The sequence below is a fragment of the Geotrypetes seraphini genome, chromosome 4 (genome assembly GCF_902459505.1).
Source record: "Geotrypetes seraphini chromosome 4, aGeoSer1.1, whole genome shotgun sequence".
In the NCBI taxonomy this organism is placed as follows: domain Eukaryota; kingdom Metazoa; phylum Chordata; class Amphibia; order Gymnophiona; family Dermophiidae; genus Geotrypetes; species Geotrypetes seraphini.
Genome location: NC_047087.1, coordinates 166,426,943 through 166,449,103, shown reverse-complemented (window position 1 = coordinate 166,449,103; position 22,161 = coordinate 166,426,943). Strand labels below are relative to the sequence as shown.

At 42.8% G+C, this 22,161-nt stretch overlaps 1 protein-coding gene across 2 annotated transcripts in view; it reads left to right on the top strand.

The window, feature by feature from the left end:
- LOC117359509 (C-factor-like) overlaps window positions 1–21,886 on the top strand; it is a 232,977-nt gene extending 211,091 nt beyond the window's left edge. For both annotated transcript variants that reach the window (XM_033942427.1, XM_033942424.1), the window contains one exon: window positions 21,409–21,886. In XM_033942427.1, the coding sequence (XP_033798318.1) occupies window positions 21,409–21,522 (114 nt within the window). In that variant the 3' untranslated portion in view covers window positions 21,523–21,886. The remainder of the gene's footprint in view (window positions 1–21,408) is intronic.
- Window positions 21,887–22,161: the final 275 nt, after the last annotated feature.

Below are 22,161 nucleotides of genomic sequence, written 5' to 3'. Positions count from 1 at the left end.
ATTTGGGCCAGCCATGTGTTGAGCTTGGCTGCTTGGTAGGCGAAGGTTTTGTCTATGAATCTTTTATAGTGACAGAGTTTTAGCGAGGAGAAGCAGTGTTTTTCAACCTTTTTACACCCGTGGACCGGCAGAAATAAAAGAATTACTTTGTGGACCGGCAAACTACTAAGACTGAAATAAAAAAAAAACCACATTTCCGCCTCGTCTCCGCAAGCTCAGTCCACGCAAACCATCTGATCCCATCTGCACAAGCCTCAGTTATGATTTTATATTGAACGTATTTTATTAAAGTATAAAAAGAAACAATATTCTGTACAATTGTCATTTTATAAATATAAATATACAGAGCAAGGACCAACAAAACCCCTGTCTCCCCTCCCCTTCACATATGTCCACTCTACTATCAAGAAAACTGAAAAAGCCAAATTATTACAGAATGCTACACAGAAATCTCATGCTAACAGAATACTGCAGTCACACATGACAGGAATAGTGTTAGGGGAGTGCCCCCTGGTCCGAGAGAACCCTAAGCCAGCTGGAAGCTAAAGAAGCACTGCCTGGGCTTTGCAGTCCCCAGTTATGTCTCTAGCAGGATATATATTTCAAATCTGATATATTCTAATGATCTAGAAACAGGGACGAATTGCGAAGTAATAAAATTTGCAGATGACACCAAACTATTTAATGGGGCTAGGACTAAAGAGGACTGCAAAGATTTACAAAGGGACTTGAACAAACTAGGGGAGTGGGCGACGAGATGGCAGATGACGTTCAATGTAGAGAAATGTAAAAGTCTTGCGTGTAGGAAACAGAAACCCGAGGTACAACTACACGATGGGAGGGCTGGTAATGGGTGAAAGTAGCCTAGAAAAGGACTTGGGGGTACTGGTAGACAAGACAATGAAACTGTCGGCACAGTGTGCAGTGGCCTCTAAGAAGGCAAACAGAATTCTAGGTATTATCAAGAAAGGTATTACAACCAGAATGAAGGAAGTTGTCTTGCCATTGTATCAGGCGATGGTGCGCCCACATCTGGAATACTGCGTCCAATATTGGTTGTTGTATCTTAAGAAGGACATGGCGATACTCGAGAGGGTTCAGAAAAGAGTGAAGAGATTGATAAAAGGTATGGAAAACCTTTCATATGCTGAAAGATTGGAAAAACTGGGGCTCTTTTCCCTGGAAAATCGGAGGCTTAGAGGTGACATGATAGAGACTTACAAGATCATGAAGGGAATAGAGAAAGTGGAGAGGGACAGATTCTTCAAACCTTCGAAGACTACAAGAACGAGAGGGCATTCGGATAAATTAAAAGGGGACAGATTCAGAACCAATACTAGGAAGTTCTTCTTCACCCAGAGGGTGGTGGATACCTGGAATGTGCTTCCAGAGGGTGTGGTAGGATAGAGTACAGTATTGGGTTTCAAGAAAGGATTAGATGTTATCCTGAAGGAAAAGGGGATTGAAAGGTATAGATAATATGCAGGTCCTGGACCTGATGGGCCGCCGCATGAGCGTGCTGCTGGGCATTATGGACCTCTTGTCTTACTCAGCAGAGGCACTGCTTATGTTCTTATGTTCTTATGACAAAATAGAAATAAAATGATTTTTTTCTACCTTTTGTTGTCTCTGGTTTCTGCTTTTATCTTCTTTTCACTCTTTTCCTTCCAGAGTCTGCCCTGTCTCTTCAATCCAGCTTCTGCCTGCTCCATTCACTATCTGCCCCTTCCAGAAACTGTCTGTCTCCCCCTGCCATCTCTCCTCTATACCCCCCCTTTGGTCTGGCATCCATCATCTTCCCTCTGTTCCCTCATGGTCTGGCATCTTTCTCCTTTCATCTCTCTTTCCCTCCCCCCTGTCGTTTTTAGCATCTCTCTCTTCTCATTTTCTCTGCTCAGATATGATATCTCTGTCTCCTTCCCCGTTCTCTGGCATCTTTCTCTTCTCTCTCTCTTCCCTTTCCTTCTTTGGTCTTCCTTCTTTATTTTCTGCCTCCGTCTAAATTAAATTATTTCTTACTATGCAGTCCTCAGTTTCCCTCTTTTCACTGTGTCTACCCACAGCATGCCACCCCTTTCCTTCACCCCTCCACTATCTCACTAACTCTATCTTCTTCCCCCATCCAGCATATGTCCTTTTTTTTATCCCTCCTTTCATCCAGTATGTGTTCTCTTTCTCCATTTTTATTCAGCATTTGCTCTCCCTTTTACCCACTTACATCATCTGCCCTTTTCTCTCTCCCCACTTCCATCATCTGCCCTCTTCTCTCCCCCTTCTCCCAATTTCCATCATCTGCCCCTTCCTCTCTTCTCCCCACTTCCCTCATCTGCCCCTTCTCCCCATTTCCATCATCTACCCCTTCTCTCTCTTTCTCCCACTTCCATCATCTTCCCCTTATCCCCACTTCCATCATCTGCCCCTTCTCCCCACTTGCATCATCTGCCCCTTCTCTCTCTTTCCCCCAATTGCATCATCTGCCCCTTCTCTCTCTTTCCCCCACTTGCATCATCTGCCCCCTTCTCTCAATCTCTCCATCCACCACAGGCCCATCTCTCTCCCTTCCTCTTACCTTTCTTTCTGATTTTGGCAACAAGATCGGCAACGCCCCACCAACCCCCCCGCGATGACACTCAAGATTGGCAACGGGCCTCCTTCTCCCCCCGACATCAACAGAAATTCAGATCGGCAACGCGGTGCTCAGTCCAAAGCTTCCTTCTGACTCGAACTGCCTGGGCAGAAACAGGAAGCTGAGTCAAAGGGAAGCTTTGGGCTGAGCACCGCATTGCTGATCTGAAGTTCTGTTGATACTGGGGGGAGAAGGAGGCCCGTTTCCGAATTTCAGTGCTGGGGGGGCTGTTGCCAATCATGAATTGCGTCGCGGGGGGGCTGCCGATGCAGCTCATTGTTGTTGCAGCCCAGACATTGCCAATAGCCCCAATCCGATCTTGCCGGACCAGCAGGAATTTTCTGTGGATCAGCACCAAATGACCCGGACCTGGCCAGCTGTGCACCCCCCCTAAGGCGTGCATCCGAGGCGGCCCCCCCCCCGCCCCCTGCCCCCCCGGTACGTCACTGATAGTAACATACACACCAGAAATTACAATGTTAAACAATGGTAAGTTAACATTAAAGAATAGTCTACATCTGATGGAATTAGATGAAATCAACTTGTACAAATACAAATGAAAGAAACAACTATTGATGTAAACTCAGTATTTGACTTATAGCTACAGTCAAAGATGTGATTTACAGTAATCATTTAAGGTTCCCAAATTTTGTGGTATGATCTAGTTAAACAAACTATATTCCACCATGTATTGTAATCAGTATTAGACTGATTATAAGTGCTTACTATTATTATTAATGTATATATAATGTTTTGCACTTTTTATTAGCCTTGAAAACTTAATAAAGATTTTAAAAAAATAAAAGTATTAGACTGGTGACGCTTTTCAAGTCCAAGTATTGTCCATTTACTCTATTTCCTATCTGCCAACCAGTTTTTAATAAGAACATAAGAATTGCCGCTGCTGGGTCAGACCAGTGGTCCATCGTGCCCAGCAGTCCGCTCATGCGGTGGCCCTCTGGTCAAAGACCAGCACCCTAACTGAGACTAGCCCTACCTGCGTATGTTCTGGTTCAGCAGCAACTTGTCTAACTTTGTCTTGAATCCCTGAAGAGTGTTTTCCCCTATGAAAGACTCCGGAAGTACATTACAGTTTTCTAATGTATTTCATCATCGATTCTATGGCTCACAATTTTTCAAAGTAGTCGTTCATGCGGAACCTTGTTTAACGCCTTGTGAAAATCCAGATATACAATGTCGATGGGGATCTCCTTTGTCTATCTGCCTGTTTACTCCCTCAAAGAAGTGTAGCAAGTTTGTCAAGCAAGATCTTCCTTTGCTGAAGCCGTGCTGGCTGGTCCTCATCAGATTTTGCCCATCAAGGTGCTCAATGATGCATTCCTTTATCAGCGCCTCTACCATCTTTCCCGGTACTGAGGTCAGACTCACCAGTCTGTGGTTTGCCGGATTACCCCTCAAACCTTTCTTGAAGATCGACGTACATTTGCCACCTTCCAGTCTTCCAGAATCCTTCCTGATTTGATCAACAGATTGGCTATTAGTTGAAGCAGTTCAGCTATAGTCCCTTTCAGTTGCTTGATTACCCTCGGATAGATGCCCTCCGGTCCCGGGAATTTATCATTTTTAAACCTATTAATCTGCCTGCATACCTCTTTTAGACTGACCGTCAACCCTGTCAGTTTTCTGTCTTCGTTTCCTATGTATAGCCTGACGGCTTCCAGTATGTTGTGTATATCCTCTTTGGTAAACACAGATGCAAAAACTGTGTTCAGATTGTCGGCAATGGCTTTGTCCTCCTTTAGCACTCCCTTTATTCCATGGTCATCTAACTGCCCCAACGCTTCCTTCGCTGGTCATTTCCCCTTAATATATTGAAAGAATGGCTTGAAGTTTTTGCCTCCTTGGCTATTTTTTCTTTGTAGTCTCGTTTGGCCCCTCTTACTGCTTTATGGCACCTGCTGTCACCAGGTTACTTTCTCATTTTCCTTTGAGTCATTCTAATAATAATAATTTTTTTTTTTTGTATACCCCTATACCAGAAGTTCAAAGCGGTTCACAACAATCAATATGTATAAAATACATTGAATATTTATACAATCAATATATATAAAATACATTGAAACAGTCAAAAATGCATCGATATAAAGTTAAAAAGCAAGAAGTTAAACCGTACAGTAACTAAAATGTAAACATGTCAAACAGGCGTGTTTTTTCCAAGCCAAGTATTCAATTTAGCGGCCTGGAATAATAAAATTCTGTCAAAAAACTTCTTATATTGACATGATTTTAGTGAAGGGTAATTAAATAGATTTATTCTACGTGTACTCTTAATAGAATAGTTCAAAGGAAACTGAGAAGCAAGATAATCTGGTAGCATCAAATCTTTCTTCAGATATATTAAAGGGAAGCAACCGGCGAGAGAGGAAGTGGGACCGTTGGACGATGGGGACATAAAAGGAGTGATAAGGGGGGAAGAGGAGGTGGCTGACAGATTAAACATGTTCTTCTCGTCAGTCTTCACAAGTGAGGACACATCCAATATACCGGAATCCGAAGAAATCTTTAACGGAGACCCAGAAGAAAAACTATCGACATTAGAGGTAAGTCTCCAAGATGTCCTCCAACAGATAAACAGATTGAAAACCGACAAATCCCCGGGCCCGGATGGGATCCACCCAAGGGTATTAAAGGAACTGAAAACTGAAATAGCGGAAATACTCCAAAAAGTTTGCAACCTGTCCTTGAAAACATGGTGATCCCGGAGGATTGGAAAATAGCAAATGTCACACCTATCTTCAAAAAGGGATCGAGAGGTGATCCAGGAAACTACAGACCGGTGAGTTTGACTTCAGTGCCGGGCAAGATGGTAGAAGCACTGATAACAGACAGTATCTGTGAGCATATAGAAAGGAATAGGCTAATGAAAACGAGCCAACATAGCTTCTGCAAAGGAAGATCATTCCAAACGAACTTACTACACTTCTTTGAAGGGATAAACAGCCAGATGGACAAAGGGGACCCCATAGACATCATATATCTCGACTTCCAAAAAGCCTTTGACAAGTTACCTCATGAGCGGCTACTTAGGAAACTGTGGCACCACGGGGTGGAAGGGGACGTACATAGATGGGTTAAACACTGGTTGGCAGACAGAAAGCAGAGGGTTGCAGTGAAGGGCCACTACTCGGGCTGGAGAAGGGTAACGAGCGATGTCCCACAGGGGTCTGTACTTGGGCCGCTGCTGTTCAATGTATTTATAAATGACCTGGAAACAGGGACAAAGTGCGAAGTTATAAAGTTTGCAGATGACACTAAACTCTGTAGCAGGGTTAAAACTAAAGGGGAATGTGAAGAACTGCAAAGAGTCCTGACAACATTGGAGGAGTGAGCGAATAAATGGCAGATGAACTTCAATATAGAGAAATGCAAGGACATGCATATAGGGAAAAATGGGGGGGTTGGTACTGGGGGAAAGTAACCTTGAAAAAGACTTGGGAGTGTTGGTGGATACAACAATGAAACCAACGGCGCAATGCGTGGCGGCCTCAAAGAAAGCAAACAGAATGTTGGGTATTATCAAGAAGGGTATTACAACAAGAATGAAGGAAGTCATCCTGCTGCTGTATCGGGTGATGGTGCACCCGCACCTAGAGTACTGTGTCCAATATTGGTCACCGTACCTTAAGAAGGACATGGCGATACTTGAGAGGGTCCAGAGGAGAGCGGCATGAATGATTAAGGGTATGGAGAACCTTTCATACGCTGAAAGGTTAGAGAAACTGGGGCTCTTCCCCCTGGAAAAGCGGAGACACAGAGGTGACATGATAGAGACTTACAAGATTATGAAAGGCATAGAGAGGGTGGGGAGGGACAGGTTCTTCAGTGTACTAGGAACAACAAAAACAAGAGGGCACTCGGAGAAATTGAAAGGGGACAGGTTTAGAACCAATGCTAGAAAGTTCTTCACTCAGAGGGTGGTGGATACCTGGAATGCACTTCCGGAAGATGTAATAGGACAGACTACATTAAGGGGTTTCAAAGAGGGACTAGATAAATTCCTGAAGGATAAAGGGATTGAAGGCTACAGATAAAGGAGGACACAGGAGCAAAATAGGGCATAGATAAAGGGAAAAAAAGGGGTTTTTCAGGATATAAGGGAGTAGGAATCAACAGGTTAGGTCATGGACCTGATGGGCCGCCGCGGGAGAGGACCGCTGGGCTCGATGGACCCTTGGTCTGACCCAGCGAAAGCAAATTCTTATGTTCTTATGTTCATCCCAAAGACTGCTTTGTAACAAATACAGGAAAACTTGAACAAAACTCTGGATTCTACTGGCAACCAGTGAAGTTTTTGATAAAAAGGGGTAATGCGCTCCCATTTTTTTAGTCCAAAAATGAGGCGAACCGCAGTGTTCTGAATCAATCTCAGTTTTTTGAGTATTTTTTTATAAAGCCTTAATATTACAGTAATCTAAAATACTCAAAATGGATGTCTGCACCAGCAAACGAAACGAAGGTTCATCAAAAAACTTCTTGATGGTGCGGAGCTTCCATAAAACCAAGATACATTTCTTAAACAGTAGGGGGCTCATAATCGAAAGATAAAAATGTCCAAAAACCGGTCTAAGTCGGCACTTGGACGAACATTTCTCAAAAATGTCCAAGCGCCGATAATAAAACCGGGTTTTGGACATATTTCTAAACGACCTAGGCCTTCTTAGTGCCGCTCAACATCCAAAGCTAAACGGGGTGTTTTGGGAGGCGTGTCGAGGGTGGGAGTTGGGCGGGACGTGGGCCGGCATAGACTTAGTCGTACAGCATGTATAACCGAAAGTTTAACTACAGAGCCTAGACGGAACTTGGACGTTGTGACTTAGACCATGTAAAACATGGTCTAAGTCACAAAAACCCACCTAAACTTACTAGATAAGCACTGCAAACACATAACACAGACCCCCACACACTATCCCAGTGATCACCAACCCCCTCCCACCCCCATAAAAATTTTATTCACATCTTTAAATTTCAGCCTCCAAACCATCATCACCTGGCCGCCTGGCATAGGAAAGCCTAGTCGTCCAGCCCAGAGGCAGCTTAAGTCATCTTGGGAGTGGGTTAGGGACCCATAGAGAGGAGGACCCATGCCCATAAGCCCCTGTAATCACTGCATTGATACTGAAACATGTGCACTGCCTTATACACCCCCAAAACCCTTTTTTACTGGCATATAAGTGGCTCCTGCAGCCATAAGGGCTATTGGGGTGGTAGATAAGTGGGTCTAGGGGATTCCAGAGGTGGTTTGGGGGGCTCACCTATAAGGGAGCTGTAGTGAGGAGAAGCCATGGCACCCTTTTTGTGAAGTTCACAGCAGTGCCCTGTAAGGTAACCCACTATTTAGGTGGCATGTCTGGGTGTGCAGTCCATCACTTTGAAGACCCCTCCCACGTCCAACAGGGCTTGTTCTAGGCATTTTGGACTTGGACGGAAGGTTGGACAGAAATGTGGTATAAAGATAGACAATTTAGTGGCTTAAACGATCAGATCAGCAGGATGTATAATTAGATGATTTTCAAAAGTAAAAAAAAGTTGGACGTATCTTTCGAAAATGTGTCTTAGGCTCTTTTTAACTTTGGACGACTTGTGAGATGGAACTAAACGGACTAAGATGTCCCTTTCGATTATGCCCATCCACGTCTATATGTTTTTCTAGAATCAGATGTTTGTCAAGAGTTACACCCAATATTTTTATAGATTGTTCAATATTATATTCTCGCCCACACATGGAGAGCACAGCTATTTACATATCCTTCTGTAAAATCCTGTCATTACAAGAAGTTCCTTGATAGAACCTTTTCTTTTCAGGCTGCCAAACTCAATACATGGCTCGGTAAAATGATGTTAGAAACTTCTTATTTAGATGTTAGGAAATTACTAAAGACTCAGTTATTTAATAAGCTATCTTAATGCTTCTCTCTTAACTTAATTTATGTTATTTTATCATTTGCATTTTTATTTATATGGTCTGCTTTTTATTCTGATGCATTATTGAAATATATGTATAGTTTCCTTGCTGTATGTTACCAGGATATTTTTTACGGAATTGTATGTATTATTTCTTGTGTTGTGAGCCGCTTAGAACCTCCCCGGTATGGTGACTTACAAATAAATTATTGTTATTATTGCTTTGATGCTGTTTGTGCTTTTTCCAGTTTTCGTCTGTTTTCGACCATTTCCATTCATTAAACAAAGTCTTCTTGTCTCTGATCGCTTCCTTCACTGCTACAGTTAGCCACGCCGGTTACATGTTCCTTTTCCTCTTGGATCCCTTGTTGATACATGGTATATATAGAGTTTGTGCCTCGGTACCTGTGTCCTTAAAAAGGGACCATGCTTGTTCTAGCGTCTTTACAGTGCTTATCATCTTCTTAATCTTCTTCTCCACCATAAGTCTCATCCCTTCATAATTCCCTTTTTGGAAGTTCAGCACCGTGCCCGTCATTCTGGATCGATGTTTCACCTCTGTGCCCAGGTCAAAGTGGATCATATTGTGACCATTGGTTCCCAGCATCCCCTCTACTTCTACACCTTGTGCTGGTCATTGTAGTCTATTTAGAATTAAGTCCAGAATTGCATTTCCTCTCGTATTTTCCTTGACAAATTGTTCCAGGAAGCAATCACCTACAGCATCCAGAAACTTGGTCTCCCTACCGCAGCTGGAGGTGCCTAGGTTCCAGTCTATCCCCAGATAATTGAAGTCACCCATGACACTTTGTTGCCTCCCTTGCAGTTGAGTTTAATCTCGTCCGTCATTTCCCCATCAATTTCTCTGGACTGCCCTGTGAGTCGATAGTAGATGCTGATCTTCATTTCCATTTCATTTGTTCCAGGAATTTTGACCCATAGAGACTCTAACTTATTCTTCGTGTTCTCTCCGGTAGACTCAATTCCCTCTTTGACGTATAGGGCAATGTCCCCACCTTTTTGAGCCACTCTGTCTCTGCGGTATAGCTTGTATCCCAGTAGCACAGTGTCCCAGACGTTTTCCTCATTCCACCATGTTTCTGTGATGCCGATGATGTCAAGGTTATCTTTTTGTGCCATAGCTTCTAATTCACCCATCTTATTCTTTTGGCTCCTTGTGTTCTTGAGTTTGCGGCCTATTACTTTCTTGCATTTCCTTCCCTCTTGTGTCCCTTTCGATCTGTCAGGATTTATGTCTTGCCTATGATCCGGTGAGTCTTCCCCGCTGTCTTTCTGCACAGTATCCTCTGGGTATACCGGTTCCCGAACCATCAACTCTCGGTTGACTATTGGTTTTCCCCTTCTTCTTAGTTTAAAAACTTCTCAATTTCTCTGTTGATGTTGCCTGCAAGTAACCTCATTCTGTCTCCGCTGAGGTGGAGTCCATCCTTCCTGAATAGCTTGCTCTTCCCCCAGAATGTTGTCCAGTTGCGCACGAAATGGAATCCTTCTTCCTCACACCAGTGCTGCATCCACGCGTTGACTGCTTGCAACTTCGTCTGCCTCTTCTCGTCGGCCCTGGGTACTGACAGGATCTCTGAGAACGCTACCCTCTGTGTTCTGGTCTTCAGCTTCCTTCCTAGCATCCGGAACTGGTCCTTCAGTACTTCCCTGTTGTAGTTTCTGTTGTTCACGTTATTTGTCCCCACATGGATCACCACCACCATATTTTCCTCATCCACGCTGTCGATGATCCTGTCGACGTGGCTCCCGGTAGGCAGATCACCACCCGATCCTGTCTTCCTCCCACTATGTGGCTGTCGACTTGTCTGATGATTGAGTCCCCCATGACGATTGTTGTCCTCTCTGACTTCTCTTGCTTCTCTAGCCGCAGGTCCGTGTCCCTGGTGTATGTCCATCTCTCCAGCCATAGGTTCATGTCCTCTGTGCACTTCCATCTTCCCTCATCCTGGCGTTGGCTTGCACCGGACTCATCTTCTTGTGGGTTCCCTCTGCTGTTTCCAGATCTCGCTACTGTTTCATCCATTTCTTCCTTGTAGTTGTCCTCCAGATGGTCCTCACTCTCTGTAGGTGTATCTCGGCAGTTCCACTGTTGCTGGTGATTTTCCAGGGCCTCCCTGTATGCTTCCTCGATGAACTTCTCTAACTCCTGGACTTCTTCCTCGATGGTTTCCTCTGTCTTGATGTTCTCTGCATCCCTGTCCTCCTCCTCCACTGCTTGAAGAGCTTCCAATTCCAGTATTCTGCCCTCCAGGAGTCTGACTTGTTTCTTCAGGCTCTCCAGTTCCCCGCATCGAGTGCATACATAAGACCGCCTCCCGGGGGGGGGGGGGGGAGGGTAGTCATACATATGGCAGATGGTGCAAAAAACTGGGTAGCTCAACTTCCTGCTTCTGTCTGCTGCTTCCATTGCTGTCCACTTGCCGGTCTGCTGTGGCTGTCCTCTGTGACTCCTGTGGCTGTCCTCTGCATCTGCTGCGGCTATCCTCTGTGGCTGATGTGGTCCTTTGTGTCTGCTGTGGCTGTTCTCTGTGATTGTTGCGGTTGTCCTCTGTGTCTGCTGCGGTCACTCTCTGTTCTCCTTGCTTGTTTGTATGTCCTCTGTGTCTACTGCGGTTGCCCTCCACTCTCGTTTGCAATGACTCGTCCCTTCTTAAGGCCCTTCGCAAAGGCGCTCTCACTAAGGCGAGCGCCTTTAATGCTTGCCTTCAACACTCGCCAAATGGCTGAGTGCCTTTGGCCCTTCCCCTTTTAAGGAGGAGCTCCGGTGGATGATGTCAGGGGGTGGGCGGAGCTAACTCTCGCCGCTGCCCCTAGCTCTCTCCTGCCTTCTCTCCCCTGCTGTTTCTTTCCTCAGTCTCTCCCCTGCTGTTTCCTCTGTCTCTTCTCCTGGCTTCCTTAAACATAAAGGTGTGATATAGTGTTTAGCTTACTTTCACTTTGTCAGAGCAGTGCCTTAGCCAGTTAAGCAGTGTCCATTCTACTTCCTCAGAAGCAGCTAAATCTTCATTATCATTTTCATAAAAGCTCAAGCTTTCCTCCACTTCCATGGCTTCCTTAAGGTCAGAACCCTAAGACAATTCCATTGCATCTCCCTATCAAAAGGTCTACCTATGCTTCAGGTTCAATAGGGTTCTGCTGTTTCCTTGGAACTGTGGTAGCACTCCTGCTCCCTCTTGGCTTCGCTACAGGGTGTTTCTAATGCTGCTCTCCTATGCTGCTAAAGGAACCTTCCTTTTCTTTCCTTGCAATGTGATAATCAAGGTCAACATAGTTTTAAAGATCTCAATATGTATACTTTAGAGGAAAGGCGGGGAGGGGAGATATGATAGAGACATTTAAATACCTACATGGTGTAAATGCGCATGAGTCGAGTCTCTTTCAATTGAAAGTAAGCTTTAGAATGAGAGGGCATTGGATGAAGATAAGAGGTAATAGGCTCAGAAGTAATCTAAGGAAATACTTTTTTTTTTTTTACCAAAAAGGGTGGTAGATGCGTGGAACAGTCTCCTGGAAGAAGTGGTGAAGACAGAGATTGTGTCTGAATTCAAGAAAGCATGGGATAGGCATGTGGATCTCTTAGAGAGAGGAAGAGATAATGGTTACTACATATGGGTAAACTAGATGGGCCATTTGGCCTTTATCTGCCATCATGTTTCTATGTTTCTATATAACCCAAGGTGTGACTCTCTGCTTGATTAGCTGGGTGCTTCTCAATGCTCTAAACTGGTCTGAACTAGCTCTTTGCCTACCATTCAGGGTAACTGCCTTAGCTATAGGGGTTTAACTCTTCCTGACCTGTTTACCTAGAGTTTTCGCTCCTGATGTAATGGGTTTAGGTTTAGTTCTAGGAAATGATGGTAGGTGGTTGCTGGTAGGTTTAGTACTGGGAAATGGTAGATGGTAGGTAGATGGTAGCTTTGGTAGGTAGGTAGATAGTAGGTAGGATGGTAGGTAGATGGTAGGTTTAGTTCTAGGAAATGATGGTAAATGGTTGCAGAATACCAGACTGTGCAGTACTCTTAGCCACTTTGCTCTCCCTGAGTTCTAGCCTGAGTGGTGCACTAGGTCTATGCTGTGCAGGAATCTGAGCACATCCGCTGACTTTTATGTTTCAAGTTTCAAGTTTAATAAATTCTTTGATTAGATCGCAAAATCTCATTTCAATGCGATTTACATCAAATAAAAATCAGATAAAATAATAAAATCCACATATATCACATATACTGCCAATTGATATTAAAACATTAGGGAAGAGGGCAGCTTAAATTACAATATTAAAAAAATAAAACCAAAAATAAAATCGGGTATAGGTTTAGTACACACAGGATGGGAGACAAATACCCACATATGTCTGTCACTGGCTTCTGTAGGATTTTCTCATTGCTCACAGGATCTTCCCTATGACAAGTGGCATCAACACCTCCCTTCTGTTGTTGGTTATGCCTCTTTTTATATAGCCTAGCCTCCTCCTGGCTACAGCCACTGCCTTTTCATACTGCTTTGTCCCTTCACACCCCAAAGTCCCTCTCCCCATCTATGCATATCATTCTTTCGTCTTCCAGCACATACATCTCCCTAGAATTTCTACTCCCCAAATGCATCACTCTGCACATCTTTGCATTGAATTTTAGTTGCTAGACTTCGGACCATTCTTCCAACTTTTGCAGAATCTTTTTCATGTTTTCCACTCCCTATACACTCTGTTACCAATCTTGGTATCATCCGCAATATCGCTCACAAACATATTGAACAGAACTGGCCCCATCGCCAATCTTTGAGGCACTCCACTACTCACCTTTCCTTCCTCCGAGCAAATTCCATTAACCACCACCCTCTGACGTCTGACTGCCAACCAGTTTCTAAACTAGTTCACCATTTTGGGTCCTAACTTCAGCTAGTCAAATTTGTTCAAGAGCCTCCTATGAGGAACCAAGTCAAAGGCTTTGCTGAAATCTAAGTAAATTATATCTAGCACACTTCTTTATCTAATTCTCTGGTTACCTAGTCAAAAAATTCATTCAGACTTGTTTGGCATGATTTATCTTTAGTAAAGGAACGAAACAGGGGAAAACAAAACCACAAACAAATATGCAAAAGACAGAATGGAATTGTCCAGATCAGAATGATGTGCACTAATAAAAATGTCCTCCAACTCATCTGATAATATAAGAATCTTTATTCATCCAATAGCACAATGAAACATCCAATGACTCGACATATATATGTTTTGGCCAACAGGCCCGCTTCAGGAGTCTACAAGTATGTATATAAACATATAAAAAGAGTAATAACAACATCATGTTAAATAATGCATCAAATCATGAATACATTAAGAATAAAGAACCAACAACAGATAATGCATATTTATAAAATAGGACACCTTAAAAAGAGCGGCAATAATGACATATAGCACCAAGAATATGTGCATATTAAAAACATTAACTAATATTTAAACAATACTTAAAAATTAATAATGCAATTATCAAATTCATAAATAAATATGATGTAGTAGAACACATCAAACTTTATAAAATTAATAATACAAAACTACTACAACCATAAAGCATTTTATAAAATGAAGAGAGAAAACTCCAATCTCATAAGCATCCTTGAGATATGAATAATAAATAGCAAGAAAAAAAATAGAAATAAAGCACCAAGGACCCATTAAAAAGACCAATATGAACTAATATGCAATCTATTGCTATGAACTTCATCATGCAATAAAGCCTCATTAACTATAGGAAAGCCTAAAAAGATAATAAAAAATATTAATAAATAATAAAAAAATAAAAATTAATGCTCAAACATATCTTAAGAGCCACCAATGATAATATCTGGAATGTGCTTCCGCTCAGATAGATTTTGCCAAAAAGGAAGGAAAAAAAGGAGAAACCGATGCTTGAATCACCAAAAGAAATCTATAGACACAACATATGAAGACTGACCAAAGCTACAGAGTTATATAAATAAATAACTGGGGCTACTGATAAATAAAGCCCATACCAAAGCAGGAATAAATTGTATAGGAAATTTCTAAAAAAGGTGGATCGACATGCTGAAACATGTTGGGAGCAAACTTAACCAACTAATGAAAAATATATATGAAAACAACGAAACCCAAAAATTAAATAAATAAAAAGACATGGTCAATAAAATGTGCCGAAACAGACTGTTGAATTATAGACTGATGTCGGGTTGAAATTGTATAGAAAATGTTTTTTAAAAAAGGTCAATCGACATGCTGAAACATGTTTGGGAACAAACTTAACCAACGAATGCCATACTATGAAAAGTATCAACGAAACAAAACAATAAAAAAATAAAAAGACGTGGGCAATAAAATGTGCTGAAACAGGCGGTTGAATTATAAACTGTGTTTGTTGCGAGCAAAAAAGGGGGGGGAGGGGTGCGCATAAAAAACATGAACTACTAAAAAACTAAAGCTCCATATGAAAAATATATGAAGAAACTAAAGCTCCATATGAAAAATATATGAAAAAACAACAACAAACCGACATACGCTTCTAAGGTCTTCATGAATTTAAAAACGGCATAAAAATAAAATGGCAAAACCTAACTGGAAACCAGGCTAAAAAACTCTTACTTAAGACAGAACTACCGAATACATATTGAAATCCTTCCAAAATTTACTTACAATTTCTCAGGAAACAAGTGCTAACATCAGGTGACGAGCGTCCTGCTGCTATAAAGAAAGCCCATTGAAGGATCTAAATATAAAGCATTCAAAAACGCATGACGTAGCACGTTGCATGGACAGCTGATGTACAAAAGGACAATCTAAATATTACCAGAAGAGGCTAGCAATGTATGGGCATGAAATAAGCATACAGAAGACTTCAAACTTAATGATTATCGCAGATAAACCAACATGAATGTTACAGTTCCAAATGACAAAACAAGGAAAATCCAACAAACTCTGCAGTATACCAAACAACAAGGAAAAACCAAACAAAAACTGCAGGCTATGTACAAGATGCAGGCAAAATTTATTGTTCCAATATTAAAATGCAGTAATATACAACCTTATTACCGACCAAAGGACCCGACACTGTCCGTGTTTTGGACAACACACCTTCCTCAGGGGTCCATGGTAAATAAGGTATGAAGCAAACTGCATAAAAATAAATGACAAACAATTGCCTGTCATTTGTCTGTCATTTATTTTTATGCGTTTTCCTTATTTACCATGGACCCCTGAGGAAGGTGTGTTGTCCGAAACACGGACAGTTCCAAATGAACCATGATTCTAAACACATAAAGCAATATATTAAAGAATATATAAAAACCAGTAAGGCTAAAACATATACAAAAAACATAGAATGATTAAAAATGTAAACCATGTTATAATAATACATAAATGTTATATATAAATAATAAAAGGCATATATTGAACATACGTGTGCATAAAATAGTCATAACACGATAATAAAATCATGAATATGAAAACAATACATAAAAATAATCACAAAACCAATCCTAAAGAGGGATACTGAAAATATTATAATACATGGATAGTACAAATGGCTTGACATAAGAACCAAAACATATACCAGTCATACATATGCAACAATAGTGTGAAAAAAATGAACAAAATAATAATACATAAGAACATAAGCAATGCCTTCACTGGGTCAGACCTGAGGTCTATCGTGCCCAGCAGTCCGCTCAGGGCATAACATAAACACCTAAGTATATATCCCAAAGAATATATTTGACATATATATGTAAAGTGGTAAAAGAAGCAACAATCCTATATAATAAAAGGCTAGCCGCGCATGCGCACTCCTATTTGCGTGCTTCCGTGATCAGTAGGTCTGTGGTCGCAGGAGTGCACATGCACGCTTATCCTAGCCGGGACCGCAGCTAGACGCCGATCTCCGTTCTTCCAGCGGGTGGGGGGGGGGGGGGGTCTGGGAGGAGAGGGATCGCGGCCCCCACCGAGGAGCCCAGCAACTTTCCGCTGCCCGGGACCCGAGTCCTTTGCCACTCCCCCCTTCCCTTCCCGCGGGCCCGACTGGCGATTTAAGCAGCGTGTGCAGCAGTCTTCACACGCTGCTTCGGGCCCTTCTACTGCCCTGTTTTGCTCTGCCGTGTCTCTGATTATGTCATCAGGGACGTGCAAGAGTAAATCAGGGCAGTAGAAGGACCCGAAGCAGCGTATGAAGACTGCTGCACACGCTGCTTGAATCGCCATGTGTAGTCGGGCCCGTGGGAAGGGAAGGGAAAGGGGGGCGGCAAAGGACTCGGAACCGCGTTTGTAGTCGGGACCGCAGGAAGGGAAAGGGGGGTAGAGGAAACGCTAATGCTGCTGTACAGGGAACTGGTGTGGGGGGAGGAAAATGGAGGGGGAGGGAATGCTGCTTTGGACAGACAGACAGAGGGAGGAAGGGAGACAGAAAGAAAAGAAGAAAGACACAGGGGCAGGGAGATACACAGAAAGACAGACAGACAAAGGGGGCCAGGGACAGAGACAGACAGAAAGAAAGACAGCGGGAGTCGCATCAGGAGGGGTGTGGGATGCGGCAGAGGGAACTTTTCCAATGGGTACAACTGGGCGGCTGTCGGGAACCTCTGATCAGGGGCAGAGCAAGGTAAGTGTATCATAGGGATAAGAAGGAGGAGGGGGGGGAGAAAAAGGAAGGAATGCCTACTGCTGGATAGGGGGAGAAGGAAAGAGGTGCTGATGGACGGGGGTGTGAAGAAAAAGGAACGGAGGCCTAATGTTGGACAGGGGGAGAAGGAAAGAGGTGCTGCTGGACAGTGGGGAGGTAAAACAAAGGGAGAAGGGCTGCTGCTGCATAAGGAGAGCAGTGAAGGGGTGGTGGTGGACACAGGAGAAGTAAAAGGAAGGGAGAATGGACAGGGGGAGCAGGCAAGGGGTATTGATGGACAGCCAAGGAAAAAAAAAGACAGAAAGAAAGAAAGCGGCTAAGGAGAGAGAGAGAGAAAGAAATAAAGACAGACACACACACATATATATTCTAGCACTAGTTAATGTAACGGGCTATAAGACTAGTAAGAAATAAATAAACAAAATCACATAAACGGTTTCAGATCAAGTTCCATATTCAACCCACTGGGAATGACTGTATTAAAGTTATGCATGTAACACTTTTTCATACCAATGTTCCACTACTGGTCCAGACTGTATATTCCTACTAATACAGCTTCTATGCTCAATCATACTGGTTTTAATCATACGTTTAGTTTTACCAATATACCACTTCAGACATGGACATATAATTGCATAAATCATCTGGGTAGTATTACAGTCACTATGCTCTTTTAATGTGACATTAACACCAGTAACAGGATGTACAAAATTTGAAATAGTCATGCTATGTTTACATATTGAGCAATGTCCGCAAGGTGTATGTCTAAATGGACCAATGTTATTCAATATTGGATCCGGAAATGTGAAAGGTACTAACATATTCCCGAGGTTCCTATTTCTAGAGAATGCAACCACAGGTGTGATCTTCCTGAAACATTCATGAGTTTCTAAAATATGCCAATTCTTCTTAATTATATCTTGAATATCATGAGAAAGGTGAGAAAATCTAAGTGTACACACTAGAGCTGGTTTAGGTTTAACCAATACCAGATTTAGCAACTCCTCTCTGTGTTTGGTTTGTGCCATTTCAAGACACGTTTGCACACAATCCTCTGGATAGCCTTGTCATCAATGGTGCCTGTCGTTCAAATTCATCAAAGTCAGTACACAATCTTCGTAATCTTAAAAACTGTGAATATGGAAGATTCTTTTTCAAACTTTTATTGTGAAAACTGGTAAAATGAAGGTAAGTATTCCTGTCAGTATCTTTCCTGTGGATTGAAGTTTTAAAGCAATACCTTGTTTTATAAATATGAATGTCTAAAAATGAGATGGATTGATCATCATATTCCATCTTAAATTTCAAATTAACATCACATGTATTAAGCCACTGATGAAAAGCAGCCAATTTCTCACTATCACCCCTCCATAAAATGAACACATCATCAGTATACCTCTTATAGAGTGCAATATTTTCTTGAAAAGGATGTGATTCCAAAAACTTCTCCTCAAAATCAGCTACATAAAGATTAGCGATGTCTGGAGCCATTGAAGAACCCATGGTGGTTCCTTTAATCTGTTGAAAGAATTTTCCTTGAAAACAACTAGTTGTTCGTCAAGGATGTGCTCGCCAACGTAAAATGATTTGGAACCCTTTTGTGTGTTTTTCTTCCTTTAAGTGTTGGCTGAAACATGTACATGTCGAGTCATTGAGTCATTGGAGGTATCATTGTACTATTGGATGAATAAAGATTCTTATATTATCAGATGAGTTGGAGGACACTGTTATTACTGCACATCATTCTGATCTGGACAATTCTATTCTGACTTTTGCTTCCCTTTAGTAAATCCATGTTGCTTAAATGTCAGCTCCAGCAGTGAGGAAGTGAAGCTGATGCCAGCAGTAGTGTAGCAAGGGTGAGAGCCTTCTTCTCTGACCCCAACCCTATACACTCCTTCTCCACCCATTCCTGCCATGCGCGCACATTCTTATACAAGAATACAGGATGTCCAGTGCAGTACTCGGAGAGACACTCCAGGAAAGAAACCTGGGAGTACTGGTCGAGAAGTCAATGAAGCTGTCCGCGCAATGTGCAGCGGCAGCAAAAAGAGCGAACAAAATGCTAGGAATGATTAAGAAGGGGATCAGAAACAGATTGGAGAAGGTTATCATGCCACTGTACCGGGCCATGGTACGCTCCCACCTGGAATACTGTGTCCAGCACTGGTCGCCTTACATGAAGAAGGACACAGTACTACTCGAAAGGGTCCAGAGAAGAGCGACTAAAATGGTTAAAGGGCTGGAGGAGTTGCCATACAGTGAGAGATTAAAGAAACTGGGCCTCTTCTCCCTTGAAAAGAGGAGACTGAGAGGGGACATGATCGAAACATTCAAGATAATGAAGGAAATAGACTTGGTAGATAAAGACAGATTGTTCACTTTCTCCAAGGTAGAGAGAACAAGAGGGCACTCTCTTAAGTTAAAAGGGGATAGATTCTGTACAAATGTAAGGAAGTTTCTTCTTAACCCAGAGAGTGTTAGAAATATGGAATGCTCTTCCGGAGCCTGTTATAGGGGAAAACACCCTCCAGGTATTCAAGACAAAGTTAGATAAGCTCCTGCTGAACCAGAACGTACACAGGTAAGCTAGACTCAGTTAGTGCACTGGTCTTTGATCTAAGGGTCATCTTGGGAGCGGACTGCTGGGCACGATGGACAACTGGTCTGACCCAGCAGCGGCAATTCTTATGTTCTTGATAATGAATGTGATTACTGGGCAGATTGGATGGACCATGCAGGTCTTTATCTGCAGTCATTTACTATGTTACTATCTCCCTACAGTGTCTCTACTTTAACCTGTCCTATATTTTCCCCTGTGTATCTATCTCTCCTCTTTGTAACGAGCATTGCCCCTTTGTGTCCCTATCCCCCCTCCCTCATATCCAGCATCGACTTTGTGTGTCCCTATAACCCCCTCATTCTAGCGTTGACCCTGTGAGTCCTTTTCATTCATCCTGTGTTACCATTTGTGACCCTATCGTCACTGTTTCCTCTAAGTTGAACAGGAGTCCTCCAACTGCATTGCTGCCAGTAGGCGGCAGCGCTTCAATATTGTGTTTTCAATTGCTAGAGACAAACAGGTTCCCTGGAGTCTCGCAGATCTTTCCTGTCCTTCATATTGAAAAAGTGATAGTGAAACAGTACCCCCCATTGGCAGAACTGTAGATGGAGGACTCCCACTCAGCACTGACCCTGTGTTTCCCCATCTCCCCATGTCAGCATTGCCCCTGTATATCCCTGACATACCTCTATATCCAGCATTGACCCTAAGTGTCCCTAACCCCCCTGCCCAGCATTAACTCTATCCCTTTTCTGTCCAGCAGTGGCTCTAAGTCCCGCTCCCTCCATATTCAGCAATTTTTTTTTTTTAATCTTTCTGTTCCTTCCCTCTCTCTTCCCTTCCTCCCACACCCTGTACCCTGGGCCCAATTCCACTTCTTATCTCTTACCACTTCACACCTTCATGGTCCAGTATCTGTCCCCATCTCTTCTATTCAGTACCTTTCCCCCTTTTGTTCCCTCTCCCAGTCCTGTCTCTCTCTCTGGGTCCACTATTCCTCTGTCCCATATCTCGCCTCTCACTTCTGGGGCCAGAACCTCTATTGCTGCCCACCCCTGGTCCAGTAGAACAGTACCTGCATCTTTTCTTCCCCAGTTACAGCACTTCTCTTTTCCTCTATCCTGCAGGTCTGTCCCCTTTTTTCCTCCTCCCCTAGTTCCAGCATCTTTTCCTGTTCCTTCCTCCATATGGTCTAATGTTCCTTCTATCTTTGCCTTGATTGTCACTGGCATCAGTTCTGTGGTAACTCAAACATGCAGTCTTCTTTATGATACATCCCATCCATGCAGAAATAAGAAATTGCAATACAGGAGATGGGATGTGTCACAGGGAAGACATAGGTCTTGAGGCAGCCTGTATGAATCGCTGCAGAACTGCTACCTACAGCAATTAAGGCAAGATAGAGGAGAGATACCAGCATCTGGATTGGCCCAGGACAGTGCCTGCACTGAGAGTTGGTGGAGAGAGAGTACTGCTGCTGAGAGAAAAGGTTCTTAGGTGCTCTAAGTTTTTGACTTATGAAGGTCACACTTTTGGCTGAGGATGCTTATTGGGCACCTATGTCTGAAACATTGTATATCTCCCACTAGTTGCTAAGTTGGCATCACTTACTAACATGTACCATTTTAATCTTATAGGCTCCTCTGACTGTAGACCAGAGTGTGAGCGGGATGCTGCAAGTACTCTGCAACCTCAGTGAAAAACACAATGGGATCTTTGTGGATTGGGAAGGCAAAACTATCCCTTGGTGAGATGCTGAGATGTCAAGGACAGAAGAATAATTAACCTGAGGGGATCTTCTAAACATATATAAAGTATATGTGTCAATAAATGTTCTGATCTTTAAATTATAGGCAGCGGAATGCTGTGTGATTGGAGGGGGGAGGGGGGAGCAGGAGCTCCCCGACAACCAGGTGGAAAACGGGGTCTTTTACATGAGTAGAGCATTAGGAGGCACCTGTTGGACTGAATCATGGTGATAGACCTCTTCTGAATATTAATTTCTGTCATTTATGTAATGTTCTGATATATGCTTGAATTGTATGTTGCTAACCCAGTCTGTCTTTTTGGGGGCATTCAAACTGCACACACCAAATAAAACATTATAACAGTGTGTTTAACTGTACTATGTTTGGTTTTCATATATATATTAGATATATCTGGAGTCATGGTCATATGTTTAACATGGCTTCCAAATGATTTCCCCAAAATGAGCCTACTGTCACATAGCTTACATTGGATCTCCTAACTCTGTTGGCCAGGCTTCTCAGGTTGTATCCCTCACAACAGTACAAGGGGTTACACAGGCTTGCCAAACATGAGCAGCTCACCTGCAATGTTATTGTATTTATTTAGTTACCTATAACCCTGCACCTATTGTCTATGTGAGT